Source organism: Drosophila simulans, chromosome 3L (assembly GCF_016746395.2).
Source record: "Drosophila simulans strain w501 chromosome 3L, Prin_Dsim_3.1, whole genome shotgun sequence".
Lineage (NCBI taxonomy): Eukaryota > Metazoa > Arthropoda > Insecta > Diptera > Drosophilidae > Drosophila > Drosophila simulans.
The window spans coordinates 22,499,371-22,515,119 of NC_052522.2; the positions used below are offsets into that span (position 1 = coordinate 22,499,371).

At 43.5% G+C, this 15,749-nt stretch overlaps 2 protein-coding genes and 1 long non-coding RNA gene across 3 annotated transcripts; 2 read left to right on the forward strand and 1 right to left on the reverse strand.

Moving 5' to 3' along the window:
- Positions 1–4,046: 4,046 nt before the first annotated feature.
- LOC6739163 lies at positions 4,047–5,205 on the forward strand. Its single transcript, XM_039293915.2, has 2 exons — positions 4,047–4,194; positions 4,343–5,205. Exons 1-2 carry the CDS (start codon positions 4,192–4,194, stop codon positions 5,030–5,032), a joined length of 693 nt encoding a protein of 230 aa, XP_039149849.1. The 5' UTR covers positions 4,047–4,191; the 3' UTR covers positions 5,033–5,205.
- Positions 5,173–15,658, reverse strand: LOC120284799. The gene is made up of 2 exons (XR_005544047.2): positions 14,653–15,658; positions 5,173–5,730 (listed from the first exon to the last, which is right to left on the reverse strand). It is a non-coding gene; the product is annotated as an uncharacterized LOC120284799 (long non-coding RNA).
- On the forward strand, positions 7,035–10,570 carry LOC6739164 (putative ATP-dependent RNA helicase BoYb). Its single transcript, XM_002085918.4, has one exon. The coding sequence runs from the start codon at positions 7,130–7,132 to the stop codon at positions 10,325–10,327; it is 3,198 nt and encodes a 1,065-aa protein (XP_002085954.2). The 5' UTR covers positions 7,035–7,129; the 3' UTR covers positions 10,328–10,570.
- Positions 15,659–15,749: the final 91 nt, after the last annotated feature.

Genomic DNA, 15,749 nt, shown 5'->3' on the forward strand with positions numbered 1-15,749 from the left:
GCCTCGGCATCAGTGCACCTGGTAAATATTAGCGAAAAATTAGCAAAGTATTTTAAGCGCAACATGTTCGTCCTGCGGCTTTCAACACCAACATCGCCAGCATCCTGGGGAACGGGCTCCCATGGGTTCCGGTGCAGCGAGTTGGGGGAGTGGACTGCTGCACATCATTGGCAAAGTTTTCGGTGCGTGAGCATTTTATTTATTTATAAATAATGCATAATTCATTTAAAATGCGTGCGTAAAATTGTTGCTAAGTGCTTAATCCTGTAAAGTGTAGCAGGAAGCGGGGCGGGCCGCTGGAGTCGACCGGATATTGAGTTGCATGTATTCCTCATGAACCTATCGCCCAATAGAGCGATTTAGGAGCATCGGAGCCCTGCAATTATTCATTTGTGTTCAATTACAGAAGGCCCGCAGATTGCCATTTATGTTGTTGGGCTCATTTTCTTTTTACCCATTTTAAGCTGTTCTTCAAATTGTATCGCCGAGCTGGAAACCCAAATGGGCCTATTGCTTGCTTGTTCTATGTTCTATGTGCTATGATCTATGTGGTATGTGATATGTGATATGTTCTATGTTCTATATTCTGTGTTCTATATTCTATATTCTATGTTCTATGTGCTATGTGGTATGTGATGTCATATAGTCCATGTTCTATGTTCTATGTGATGTTATATGTTCCATGTTCTATGTCCTACGTCCTATCTTATATATTCTATGTTCTATGTTCTGCAGACCAATTAACACAAATTTTCAATTTGCAAAACAGAACAAAAACCGAAATTGCTAATGATTCTGGTTACTTCGTTCGCCGCCCACCACCGCCCAGTCAATCCACCCCCCACACTCATGGCCAATGCAATTTGAATCCGCAATTTTGTCAAAGTCAAATAGTTCAAAATGTACATGCGGTCAGCAAAATCAAATTAACTTTTAGCGCGAATAAATTTTCCACAGCCACGGTGCGGCGCACTTTTTAAATTTGAATTTCGCATTCATTGGCAGTTCGCTGGCAGCTGGGGCTTGTGTTGTGCACATAATAGGCGATCGACATCAATTAAGAAAATAATCCGCGCATTATGCGAATGTAAGAGCGAAAGCGGCTAGTATATAAATATTGTTTGACATCAGCCGGGGCAGCAAAAGCGGGCAAAAAACGGCTGTCGAGTGGGCGGAGTGGGTGGCCAACTGGCGGTTTTGTGAATTAAGCGGACATATTCAGCATACGCTAAGCGGGCGAAAAAAGGTCGTAATGACGACACTCCGGATGAGGATGGAACCGACCGCGATGACAGGTGCTGCCCGCAAGGACATGGCATTTATGGACTCGAGTGCACCCAGCCACTGGCAATAGTACGAGGATAATGATAATCCGAGCGGACTGGCTGCAAGGCGTACATATATTTTCAATTAACATTTTCCAGATGCTCAAACTAATTGCATTTTACGTGTGTCATCGCAAAAGAGCACCGCCACTAAATAAACACAGAATGTTCCCTATTTATTTACGTGCAGTAGGATCACACGCACACGTGAGATGCGGTTAAAGTGCATTTCACTTCCGGCCCAAATCGTTGGCGCAGCGAGCCGTTTAAACAAATTCATAATACGCACTGTTGCACGGCTCGCACCTCTTGATTATTTCAGATACGTGGACAGCCCACATGGCCGTGAAATCGCATTTGGCCTTTGTGCAAATCAAATCATCGGAAGGGGGCGTGGCCAAAGAGGCAGGTGGGTGGGTGATGTGTTTGTGTTTTTGATGGCCGTAATGAAAAGATCAAAAGCCCATTAAATGGCCTTTGGACAATGACAAAAATATAAACGACACGAATAAAATGGTAAGGGCCACAAAGTATGCATAAAATTTGGATTGCAAATGCCGTGTCCTAAAGGAAAGGTGGAGAGATTTCGCTTGCGACACGAAAAATAACGGCGCTATTAAAGGGATTTTACATACATGCACGTGCATGCATGTGCATGCATGTTTAAATGGGCTGTAAGGCAGCTTTAGCCAAATATCGAGTTAGCTGTGCTCCCCAGATGACTGGGGATGGACGACGGCACCTAATGCAAATCAAATTCCGCATCTTCGGCCCTGAATCAGAACGCCCCTCACAATTCACACAATGTCGTTGCCTGCGACTGTCCCAAATCCACTCAGCTGCCCAAATTAGTCCGCTGCAGGGAACACAGTGCGAAAACTCAATTTGCTCCGGAAATAGATCGCTCTGCAGCTCGGCCTCGTCCCCGTTCGTCAACTGCCATCAATTTGACTAACAGTATTGCCGCCAATTAACAAATTAATTGCCTACTTTGCTGGCTGAATGTGAAGGAGGCGCACAAACAGGCTCGCAAACAGGCAATTCCCAATGGCATCTTAGTTTTATGAGCAAGCACAGCACAGCCACAAAGTATAAGCGCTAATGAAATTTGCAGCACAGACGGTTCTTTGGCGGGTTCAGTGGTGGGCGGCGATGTGTGATAAGTGGGCGTGGCTAGGCGGAGAACCAGAGGTGGCGCAACCCGTGGCCGGTAGGGGGCGTGTTTGCAAAGCTTTTAATATAATGACACATTATCATGGCAACGTCGGCGATGTCAAAGGCACGGAAAAGGAGTGCACACTTGAGTCCTTTAAGCCCTTTCACTTCAGCAGATTGCCGAAACGGTAAACAAGTCGACGCACGGGCAGGTAATGCGATGGGCGGGTATCGCCGCTTCCGGCCAACTTCGATTGAGTGCATGATGTTTTATGGCTTTCCTAAGGTGCAAGGGAAACTGATTCTATTGGCGATTCTATTGTGTTCGGTGATGTTCAGGCATCGTAAAAGGGATTTTTTAACATGGAAAAAATTAATAATAATTAACATTTATGTGTCGAATTTGTTTCATAAAAAAAAGAATTTAAAGCACCTCTATCTGTTTCAGATTTCGGCAAATATAAAATATGTAAATATGTGCCTTTAAAATATTGTTGCATAAATCGCAAAATCCAAATAAACTGTTTCAGTGTCCAAAGGTCGAGAGGCCAAATCCACGTTCTCGATTCCAATTAAAATGCAGTTGCAGCAACGATTGTTCCAGCAATGACAGTATCCACAGGGCCAATAATACAGCAGCATCCATTTAATTTCATTTTAATGCAAAACACATCCCTCAAAGGTGTCCTGCGTCCTGCCGGTCCATTGGCGAATGACCCCACCCACTTTAGCACTGGTTTCATAAAGCAATCCTATAATTGGGATGCGGATGACGACGGGACAATGCATAATTTCTGGCGCAGTTGCTTATTATTGTTACTGTCGATTGTCGCTGTCATCGATTATATTTGCCTGTTGTCTGTGTTTGTCGAGTGCCATTCGAATTCATATGGCTTATCGCTTTGCGTCCGATAGATGCAACCATCCATTTCGCAGGTGTCGCAGGCAAGGAGCTACATACATAGATGTGTTGAGAGTTGAACAGTGGCCAAAAGTGCTGAGTGGGAAGCACAAAAATAGAAACTGTGCACTTTTACGAAGATTCTGTCATTATTTGGTGCTATAATGAGCAGCTCGATTCTTTGATCGAGCGAACCATCGATGATTTGTACGTGAAGAGACGTTGAGGTGATCGGGAAGCGGATCTGCAAATCGTGTTCAAGGTCAGCTTTCGAGAGCTTTGTCGAAATTTTCTTTTAAACTGGAGTAGAACTTGTGGAGTGGCTGGCGTGTGGAGAACGTTCAGAAAACTCATACATAACCAGCTCTTGGCTATCGCAAGGCTCATCCACATTAGCTCCATCGAGCACTTACACGAATCATCGCCGACGCACGGCACGAATGGACGATACACTTCACTTCGCAGACCAGTTCCAAAAATAATTGTGCTCAAGTGCGTGGTCGAATGCGGATCGACAAATTCGGCAAGCAAAGACCAGAGTCGCTGTCATCGCCCAAGTGGTTAATAAGTTCGTTGTTGGGTTTGATGAGCACTCGACTCGGCGGGTATGATTTCATCTCGGCTGAGTTCCGCCTGCCATCGAGATTGGTAATGGAAACTGTAGTCCAGCAGGCCTGCCAAAGATCAGCTATAAAGACGCGGCCGAAATGGAGCAAGACATCATTGGGTTCAATACTAGCGACACAGCAACACCTTCAGTTAGTTCGAATAGTTCGTTAATCAGCTGCAGAACAGAACTATAGCTTCAGAATGGTATGTTTCATCTCGCCCGTCTTCCTATATAAAATTAATTTCTAAACAAATGCAAAGGCAGTGCTCATATTGCCATTTAATGATTTGTGTGTTGTATTCCCTACTTTTTCAAAATAAGTTTTCGAACACTAACATTTGTCGTTGACAGAAACTCTTCACCGCCGTCCTTGCCATCTGCCTAGTGGCCTTTGCGGCAGCCCAGTCCGCAGATCCCGCTGCCGCACTGGAGCCTTCCGCCGAGTACCTGCCCCCCGTCGGCGAGGCGGAGGCCGCCCAGCTCTCGGAGAACGGATATAAGTACAGGACCGTGCGCCGGCTGAAGCTGCGCCACCGCCGCGAGGTGCCAAACCAGGAATACCTTCCTCCCGTGGAAAACGCACCTAGCCAGGAATATCTGCCGCCAGTAGATGCCGCCGCCATTGGGGACACCAAGGTTGCCGACGACGGCTACCGGTACAAGACGGTGCGCAAGCTTAAGTACCGTGCTCGCCACCGCCGCGATGTCTCCGAAATCGCTGAGCCCAGCGGCGAGTACCTCCCACCCGTGCAGGTTGAGCTCGCTCCCGAGCTGAAAACCGTTCTAGGCGATGATGGTTACAAGTACAAGACAGTGCGCCGTCTCAAGTTCCGCCGCCACCGCCGCGAGGCTGCTGCCGCCGAAGAGGCTGCTGCCGAGTCCGCACCCAACGGAGAGTACCTGCCCCCCGCCGAGGCAGCCGCTGCCGCCCCCGCTGCCGTCGAGGCCGAGCCGAAGTCCGCTGAGGAGGGCACTGAGCTGGCCAAGGACGGCTACCGCTACAAGACTGTGCGCCGTCTGCGTTACCGCTACCGCCACTAGGCCTCCGATCCGAACCTGGGCATATTGAACCAAATTGATCCTGAAAGTACACTCACGAAGTAAAGTCGAACGGGCCTCGTCCAGTCGACTGACTTCTTCTTTTGGCCCTCCCAATACTTATTCACTCAGTTGTCACAGCATATGGAATAATAAAATTTATTCACAAAAAATCAGTGAACATATTTCCAACTTAGAGCCACAGGAATGGGATCAACATTAGCATACTCTCCAAATTGCACATTAAATAATAATATTCGAATGTAAAAAACGGCTCGGCTAGGAGCTCAAGCCAATGGGCGAAATGGAATCGCAATCAATGGCCAAGTAAAGGGCAAAATGCAAGCGGAAAAACGGTTGGCCCTCCTCGCCAAGAGGGCAAAATTCTATTTTTAAATTAAGTGCGCCTTTTTGGAGGCACAAGGAGCAGCCGGAGCGGCAGGAGTAGGCACTTTGAGTGCACCGACTTCTCGTCTCCTGCTCGACTGGGCCTGGGACTGGGCATCTTTTTACGGTCAACTTTTCGTAATATTATTTTGCATTTATTTGCACAAAGTTGATTTTTCCCTGATTTCTTTGTTTTCTTTGCTTGGCTTTGCGGGCTGCCAGCCAAATTACAATATTGTAGCGGCCTTGCTCCTGTAACTATGTGCTTGGTCCTTGGCTGGTGGTCCACAGAGCTGGGGAAGGACCGAAAGCGGCTGCAAAAGAGTAAATAAAACATTTTTTGCTCTCCAAACACAAAGTTTCGTAATTGAGCGCCTGACTTTTGCTAACTGGCTCAGGCCAAAAGGGTTATCAACGAGTTCAGATCCAGTAAGATATCGAAATGAGCTTCCGTCCCAGCGGATTGTTGAAGAGAAGCATTCGGGCACGGTGATATCAAAACCTCTGTGACCTATGTATGTCACATAAAGTGTTATTCGAATCAAGAACCCAGTTTAAAACCAATTATAGATAGGGTAAAGCTGTACGGGTTTCATGATACCTACACACTATTTGCTTGGTTTTCTATTAATCGTCTTTAAAGCCATAGATGGTTTTTCTGACACCCTTCTTTTTAATATCCGTTACTCCTAATTCAAAAGGGTATAATATATTCGTTGTGAAGTACATGTGAAAGGAGGAGTATGCGACGCTTAAAGCTGTCGGAAGCTCACATGCTTAAAGTAATGGTTCATTGGTCTTTATTTATTAAATATGTATATATTATTAGTTATATATTTCATTATATTTTAGTTTAAAAATATCTAATGCGCAATACCATTTTTAATTTAACTCTTCTGACTATTATTCGTAATCTATGATATTACGAATACATTTTGAATAGTAACGTATCTTCAGCGGTTCAAAATTTTATTACTCATCCGCACTGTTGCCAGCGATCAGATATATTACACTGGAAAAAAAAAAAATTAAAACAAGAAAAAAGCTTAGCCTATGGACTTATTCAGAAATTAAATGTTTCTGAAAACTATTTCCGATCAAAAACAACGAAACTATGTTGTGCATTATTTGCAATTTATTTGTTCTTTACTATAGTTGTACAAATTTAACAAACTTATAACACTTTATGATCAAGAACAACGAGAGTTGTCTTTTATTTTGTATTTAATTTTTGACTGGGTCGAACCGAGACATTACATACGAATTCTACCTTCCATGGAAAGAACACTTCTGGGGCAGATTTATTTAGAAAGCTTTAAAACTGGCAGACTACTTTTTGTCGAAACGACATTTGATATCGATCAGGAATATAATTAATATGGACCCAAATGAATCCTTCGCTGCGTTGCAAAATTAAGAACACCAATCCATCCAGATGATTTGGATGTATTGGTATGTATGACTTGGACAAGTTCTTCTTGTCTTCTTGTTCTTGTTATTGGAAAGAGTCATCATGTTTTTGCATTTAAATTTATGTACGTAAATTTACATAATTTTAAATTATAACAGCTCACTAGTGCAAGCAGAGACTTACTGTACTGAAATGGCGACCAAGCACTTATCGATAAATTATCGAATCACAGCTGATTTCGGACTTTTCAAGAACTTAACAAGTGCACAATAGGATATTGTAATATCCTATTGATAAGAAAGATGATAAAAATTAGCGAAGAAAAGCTGGCTAACACAATGGAAAGGACCTCGCAGAGCAACAGAGACTCAGACTACTCAGACTATGGCGCCCCAAATGCCATCCGACCTCTGGTGGCCACCAATTGCTCCGAGTATGCGGTGGCCCATGCAAACTGCGAGTTGCGTCCGGCTCGTCGATTTGCGGAGGTTTCTCTTCTGCCGCACATCCTGGAAGCCATGAGGAATTTGGGCCTAAACCAGTTGCTCCGACTGCAAAGCTACACATGGCCACACTTGGTCGGAGGATCTGGGCACGGGGCGATGATTGTGGGGTCTCCGGACAGTGGTCGCACTTTTGCTTATATACCACCTGTGTGTCATGCTGTTTCCAGAGCTCTAATGGATTTCACAGGCCAGCGCGAGGATGCGGAGCACGATTTCTCTCAACCGGATAGCTATGGCCCCATAGCATTGATCCTCGTACCGGATCTGCGACGCGTCCAACAGGTCAGCGCGATGTGTCTAGCCCTGCTGCGCAAGGCGCATAAAAGTGACATGGTTACATTGACACTCAATGTTTCCTCCACGAAGAGTTCCCAGTTCTTTCTGAAGCTTTTGAACGGAGTTGGTTGCCTGGTGGCCACTCCTGCTCAGCTGGTATGGTTTTGGCAAGAGGCTCCTGGCCTAATGCGATTTCCCTGCCTGCAGTTCCTAGTGTACGACGACGTGGACCTGATGTCCAAGGAGCAGCTACAGGACGCCCAGCAGGTGCTGCAGGAGATCCTCCCACTGTCACACTCTCCCCAAGTGGTAATGGTTTCGAAGTCATATTGTCACACGCTGATGTTCAAGTTAAGAGCTGTCAACGATAAGCCGGCTCTTGTATTCGGCGATATACTGGAGGCGGCCCTTTACGGCGGAACACGCATTCGAATCTCCATAATGCGCTCAGAAGCTAAGGCTAACGCAGTGGTCCAAATGCTGCAGCAGTGTTCTCCCGAGGAGTTCCGAACGGTTATTTTTTGCAGCGATGACGTGGACATGCAGTGCCTTGTGGCAGCTTTGGAAGATCGAAACTACAGCTGCCTGCCCTACTACCAGACTTCGGACCTGGAGGTTAGGCGGCAGGTGCATAGCTGGCGGGCAAGAAGCAACGGTGTTATTCTGCTGTGCACAGACAATTGCCCGGAGCTGGACATTCGAGATGCGCACACCATAATTCATCACAGTATGAGTCGCTCGTGGAGGAATTTTAAGTTAAGGCACCTCAAAATATCCGACAATCTGTGCAATATGGTGGAACCATCAGCAAACATTGTGAAGAGGCCACTGCATTCTCTGGTGCTCCTTGATGGTAACAATCACCGTCAACTGCCGCGTCTCGTAGACTTTCTTCAGCTGCACCAAGAAGTGGACTATCATTTAGTTGAGGTGGCCAAACGAATACGCCAGGAGTTGGGCAAAGCTAGAAACGACCAGGATCAGTTATGCGACCAAATCCTAGTGCTGGGCAAGTGCTACGATCCCGTTTGCGAGAGTCGTCATCACGTGTCCCATATTGACAGGAGGTCTGATTACTTGCCCGCGTCTGGAGATGTCAAGGTTCAGCTGGTCAAGGTTTACTCACCGACACATTTTTGCGTTCGCCTACTTGCACATCTACCGCCCAAAGGCACGTGGCGGATGATGGAACACTCGGCTGTGCAGGAGTTCCGCATGCAGTTGATGCAGAGCAAGGAGACCCGACGCTACTGGCCACCCGTTGCCGGAGCAATTTGCATGTACCACACCACGTTTACCAAGGAGCGTGTTCGCGTCCTGAAGGTGGCGAATATAAAAAACCCGAACATGGTTCAAACCGATTTGACAGTGAAACTCCAGGCCCTGGACGTTGACACGCGGATCTTCTCTACCAACTGTGGAAAACTGTTTGAGTGTCCGAAGGCGTTGCAGCGGGAGGCGCCATTGGCCTGGGATCTGCGCCTTCCGGGCTGGGTGCCTTATTTCGGCGAGCGCAGCTGGACTGAAGAAAATATTTGCGATGTAAATTTCATTCTGACCCAGCTTCCAAAAGATCACTTCTTCCAGGCCAAAATACTTTTCGTCGCAGCAGGAACTTTGTTTGTCCAGGATCTGGTAGCCATGATGTATGCGGATCAATTTAAGGCGCATGTGCGGCATCTAAGCCTAGCAAGGCGTCTTGTTGAAGCCACCTTGGTCAAAAGAAGTGAGGATGCTGCCGAAATGATACGTGCATTTTTTGTGGAGCTGACAATAGAAGACGATATAGATGACTCCAAGGAGAAAGCAAACCGCAAACTACATGAAAAAATGGAAGGTGAGATGACAGATCAACCGACCAAGTTGGAGAGTCAGCCCGCTTTAAGCGGAAGGTGTCTGCGACTAGCCAATATGGCTTTCGAGGCGGGAAAGGCGAATGAGCTGCATCAGGAACGGCAAGAAAGACGATTTGAAACCTCGGAAACACCACACCAAACCAACGAATCTGGCAGCCCGCAATCCAATGAAGACAGACTTTCCCAGCTGTACGAGTGTATCATGAATTGCGCCTCTCTGGAGCTTGAAGATGAAAGTAAACCGCCAAAGAATTCTGACCATATGGTCAGCGATTCAGTTGAATTCCATAAGATTGTGACAAACGAGGATGCTACACCCTCGACTTTGCTATCGCCTGACCATACTCAGGAGAAGACTACATTACTACTACTTCCTAACAATGTAGCGAGACCGTCCGTGACCTACTATCAGACCATGACTACCTTAGAGTTGCAGGTGTTTCTGCCGGAAGATGGCCACGACTACAAGGCGCTACTGCTCGGAGCACAGTTGTTTTTCAGGGCAAAATCCAACTCCTCAGATCTGATTCTGCAGTTTATTATGACCCTCAGATTTCCATACAGCACAATGAGTCACAACATCTGCGGACGGACCGTGTACATAAGTGTCAAAAAGCTACTGGCCCTTATCGATCCATTGGCATTTAGAGAGTATCGATTTTTGAAGCCCAATCACGATTTGTTCGATAAGGTTGATAAACACCGACAGGAGACACAGAACCGATTGGTTCGTTTCCTGGAGGATATGAATTATGTGAAACGAAATTTTGAGGGACATGAAAAGGGCGAGACCAGTGAGGACGAAGAAGTGAATATGGAAGGGACTGAGCGTCCATACTGCCATAAAATATGGGACTCATAATCAGAAACTAAAGACAAAATCCATTTATACATTAAGAACTATTGTTCCTTTTTTGGGGCCACGAAGAAATATATAAAATATAAATATAACACAATTGTTAAGCTAACAAGCTATAATAATAGCAATAATAAACTGACAAAAATCTTGTGCTTTTAAGTATTAAAACCTGTACAAAGTTTTAGTTGCGCTTCAGAATAAAACTTGAAATAAAAACCTGGTTTCATTCGTTTAATTTAATCAAAACTGTGCGTTTTTTATACCCGTAACTCGTAGAGTAACAGGGTTTTCTAGATTAAAAAGTATGTAACAGGAAGGAACCGAACATATAAGGTATATATATTCTTGATCAGGATCAATAGCCGAGTAAATCCGTGATTTTGAAAGTCGGCTATAGCATTTTATCCTGTTATAATTATACCTTTGACTTATTCGCAAGGTTATATACAATTTAGTTTTTAAAAATTGTTCTCTATATAGTTTGTATATGCACAAAGAGAGGAATATTTCCTCTGGATTTCCGATCTGCAAATGAGAAGTAATAACATTTTCAAAAAGCTAGGGATAGCGGACAATTTAGAGATTCCTCTGTAATTGCTTGTATCCAATTTGCTACTTTTTTATGGACAGGAATCACAATGGTCTCCTTCCATATATGGAGGAACTGTGAAGATTCGCGAGATAAGGTAAACAGTTTCAGTAGAGGCTTGCACAAGGCTTCCGCACAGAATCTGAGTACACAGCCAGTGATAGGGATTCCGTAGGGACCTGGCAAATAGACAGGACTAACACGGTGAAGATCCTAAGTCATTGAGCTTTCGTTTAGAGTGGGACAAAATATTAAAATTGATACCGTGTAAGAGTATGGTTGTTTGGAATGAATACGTTGATTGAAAAATCTTGGCAAATATATCGGCTATTTCCTGATCCGATGTTACCGTAGTATTTTCAAAAAAATAGCGAGGAAGGGTAAGAAAGTGTTTTGCGCTTAGTGCTAACGAGTTTATAAAACTTTTCGGATTTTGGTGCGAACTGGAACTTACAATGGTTTAAATAGTTCTTGTAACACTGAGCATTAAGCGCGGTAAAATTTTACAAAGCACATACATATTTGGAAAGTATAGACTGAGAACCGGTATTTTTAAATTTTGTATAAAGTCTGGATTTTACATTTCTTAGATAGATTGATTAGATAGTACATCGGAACGCAAGAGTTAAAAAATTATTTAATTTCGGTGTAAAAAATATTTATGGCCATAATGTGGAAGTTAAGATAGTTTCATTCGATTACCAAGTGATACTGATAACTTGCTGCGACCAGTAGCTCCAGAAAAACAGTTTTTCTTTGATGTTTGTTCAATATCACAGTGGGCGGCAAGCCCCAGAAATTTATTTCATTTGCCCAGCTCTTTTGGCAGGTCCAATTAGCAGCGATTGGATAAAAAGCAGCAGCTCCTGGAGCACCCAGGCGCAGGCAAAGTCAAACACGCAGAAACCCAGATGTAGAAACTTTTTGCCCAGGCGGAAACTTTTCAAGCGCAAGCTTATGAAAAATTTAAAATTATGGCTGCACCTGACCTGGGCACCACCGACCAGCAGCTTGACCCAGGTCGGGGCTCTGCTTAAATTTAGCATATAGCAATTGCCATTTGCGTTTGCGACAAGGCAATTCAAAGCCGAGACAGGCAAATTGAGGTGAAGTACTTAAGGCGAAAGCGGCTTGAGTCCGTCCGCCTCGTAAGCCGATACGTTAAAAAAGAGCATTCCAGGGGCACCGGGTGCTTAGAGAACAGATGGAGGTGGCATATCGGTAGCAGCGGCTCACAATTTGTTGGCTATCTGCTTTGTCTGAGATTTTCTCGCCGACTTTCCCGTTTTCTGCTTCCAACGCTATCAGCTTGCCTTTTGGCTCCATTAAAAATCCATTTAAAGAAATATCTTCATCGACTTGCTCTGGCTAATCTACACTGGAATGGTGAGGCACACGATTGACGCTTAGCCAAATGAAGCGGAGAACACAGGAGCCCGTTTGCAATAATAAGCTCTTTATGCCTGCTTATATACCCCGTACTCGTGGAGTATACTAGGTTCGTTGAAAAAAATGTGACAGTTTGTGTAATGCGGTGCATGCTTCTTGCCAATTGGTATCTGTTAGTCGAGGACGTCAGCTACAGCTTTCTCTCTTGTTATTATTTAAGCTTCGAATAAGTAAATAATTAATATTATAATCTATCTCTCTACCTCATAAATATAAATCAGTCAAACCACCCTGCTTTCTCGACATACATAGACATAGATACATTATGCAGACTTAAAAAAAGAAAACACAAACAAGGAAAACCTACAAAAAATAAATTTTACAAATCAAGGACAATGCACATATGGTTATCGAAACAAGGAAATCGTAGACTTTGCAATAACTAAAGAAGGCGAGACACCGAAACAAGCTGTCCTCCCAAGATACTCCGTAGTATTTTTATCGGAAGCGATGACCATCTTGTAAAGCAATAAAAATAACGTTAAAAAGAAGAGAGAAATGCTGCATATCCTTCCACTCCGTTTCCACAATAGATGCAATTGATAACATTAACAACACAACATTCTACATCTCAATGGACATCTATTCTACATCTCAACTAAATATCAACGATCCGCAGTAAACATGCTTCTAAAGTCAAAATTCAGTGACATCGGCATCAAAGGCAATGAATATGCAGACACTGCAGCCAAAGAAGCAACAACCCTTCCCCTAATAACCATCACAAACTTTACCCGCACCGATATAAATAGATATAAAGGCAAGCATTATTATTGACAAAACCAATTCATCTCCCTGATATCTACCAATTCAAAACCCCAAATTATCAAAAACATAACCGAATATACCAGACACTGTAAAACCTGTGATATGCCCAGAAGGGAAGAGAGGAGATATCACAAAATCCGTAACACTACGTTCTTGTGCTGGCTCCATCTGCATACCAATTAAAGAAAAACATGGAAAACATAAACGGCTTCGGATACCATTTGCCAAATTTTGCAATGCTGTGCCACAAAGATCAAAAATACTACTAACCAAATTTGTGAATCTTCGAACATTATTTGTGTAGCATTTACACTCTTGGAAAAATATGTAAATATGATAAAAGTTAAGAAACTGGCATACAAATTGCTGCTCCCAAGAAAGTGTTTACTTTTAACCAAAAATAGGGCCAAAATATCGAGCATAAAAGTTTGAGAATTAGAGAAGATTGAGATTTGAGATTTAACACACAGGCCAGGCCAAATGTAAGCTTTTGAAATTTGCATAGTCGTTATGAAACAATTTTAAGCCAATTAATATTTCAAAGGTTACGGCTTAGGTTCCAAAGTTAATGACACAATCTTATAGATATTTATAAATATCACATTTCAAACCAAAAACTTATCTTAGTTAATCATAATCATTATATGCGTTCGACTTCTGGTCAGGGTACTGCATTATAGCAAAGACATTAGAATTCTAGGGTCTTTGGTTATACATACTTAGAAAAGCTGCGGATATAAGAAGCTGTGCATATATATAATTATTATTTTAAATTAATTATTTATTTATTATTAATTACTATTATTTTAAATCATCTATGTGCATAAAAACCGCACCTCTAAAAGCAAACTTGCTGGTATCTACTTGTGTTAATAATATCATTTGTAACTTTTTTAATTTTATAATTTTTCAAAAGAGTGGGCGTAAAAGTTTTGGTCGGTTTGTGGGTGTTATTTTACACAATAATAAATAATGGGCGTGGGAAAAAGTTTTTAGCATATCAATAAAAAATGTACAAGACTAATAGAAATATGACAAAATATCGAAACATTTTAAAAACGTGCGGGCGTGGCAGTTTTGGTGGGTTGTGGGCGTTAGAGATCTCGTGAGATGTCGACATGCATATGGACAGACGGACAGGGCCAGATTGACTCGGCTATTTATCCTGATCAAGAATATATATACTTTATATGGTCGGAAACGCTTCATTCTGCCTGCTACATACTTTTCAACGAATCTAGTATACCCTATATCTATACGAGTAACGGGTATAATTATATAAATATCTCTCTTCCTTCTAAAGTTTTTAATTTTGAGCACAAAAAGTTGGTAAATTTCCCATAGTGCAATGGAAACACCAGTAGAGTTTCGGAGTCGTGCAGAAAGGTTGATTAATTTTGTTTCTTTCATGTTTTTAAGGATTTGTACTGGCATAACAACTTGGGGTCACAGTTATTAATTTCTTTAGTGATTCGAAAATCTAAACTTAAATGCCATAAAAGAACAATATGAATGTTCTTACCACGTAAAATAATAGGAAATATTCCACGTCCCTTAACGGAACCGAAGTCGCCCCATCCAGCTGATCTTATCCCAATCTGACACGCCCGTGACATGCTGTTGCCTATCCGAAAATATTTGTGTGCCACCGATTACATGGCAGTAATGGATTTAATTTAAGCTGTGGACCGCGTTCGACTCAATTGCAGATTCATCAGCGCCGAGAACGCATACTGATAAGTCCGAATCAGAATCAGACAAAGCGGCATGCTGTGGTGTTCTGCTGTAAAGGGAAAGGGAGAGCGAAAACACGGATGGCTGTGTTGGTGCGATTGATAAATACGAGTTCGTTCTTAAAGCTTATTTTTTAGATGACCAAGCGGGAGACAACAACGAGTAAACAAGAGCAACAGCGGGCAATAAAGTTGATTGCAGCAGTGGCAAATTGAATATTTGCCAGCGCGCGTGTGTGTGCAGCCGTTGTGTTTGTGCTTGTTCGCATTGTTAAATATCCGCACCAGCAGCAGTGCAGCCAAATGGGATGATAGATGCCGAATGGCGAATGCCGAATGCCGAACGGCGCGCGAGCAGAGCGAGTGGCTACCATTGTTAATCCGCACAGTCCACACAGTCCTCTGTGCCTCTCTCCTCCTCCTCCTCCATCTCGCCCATGCCCTTGCCTGCCCAGCTTGCTACCAAAACTCGACCTCGACTTCATCCCTTGCTCTCTCGGAACTCTCATGCTCAAGCTGTTGCTTCAGCTCCAGCTCAGCGTACAATTGTTGCTCTGCGGATGCTGCGCTCATTGCCGGGTGCTGCCAATCCTGGGTGGAATCCGTTCATTATTTATCCGGCTGGTGGTAAGCAAATACCGCTCACAAGCCACTTGGTGCTATCACTCTTGGATTACTCACTGGGCACGGCTCGGCGATAACGTGCCACTGCCACAAACGGAACCGCAACGGCGATAAATAATTTTCACAGCGAAAATAACACTGGCTAACAAAGATATTTCTTCAGCTATCAGCTATACATATCAGAATAGATGAACAGAATATATATAATCGCATTTATGTAATTATTTCTGGTACTCCGCCAACTTGTTTTAAAGAATACGAG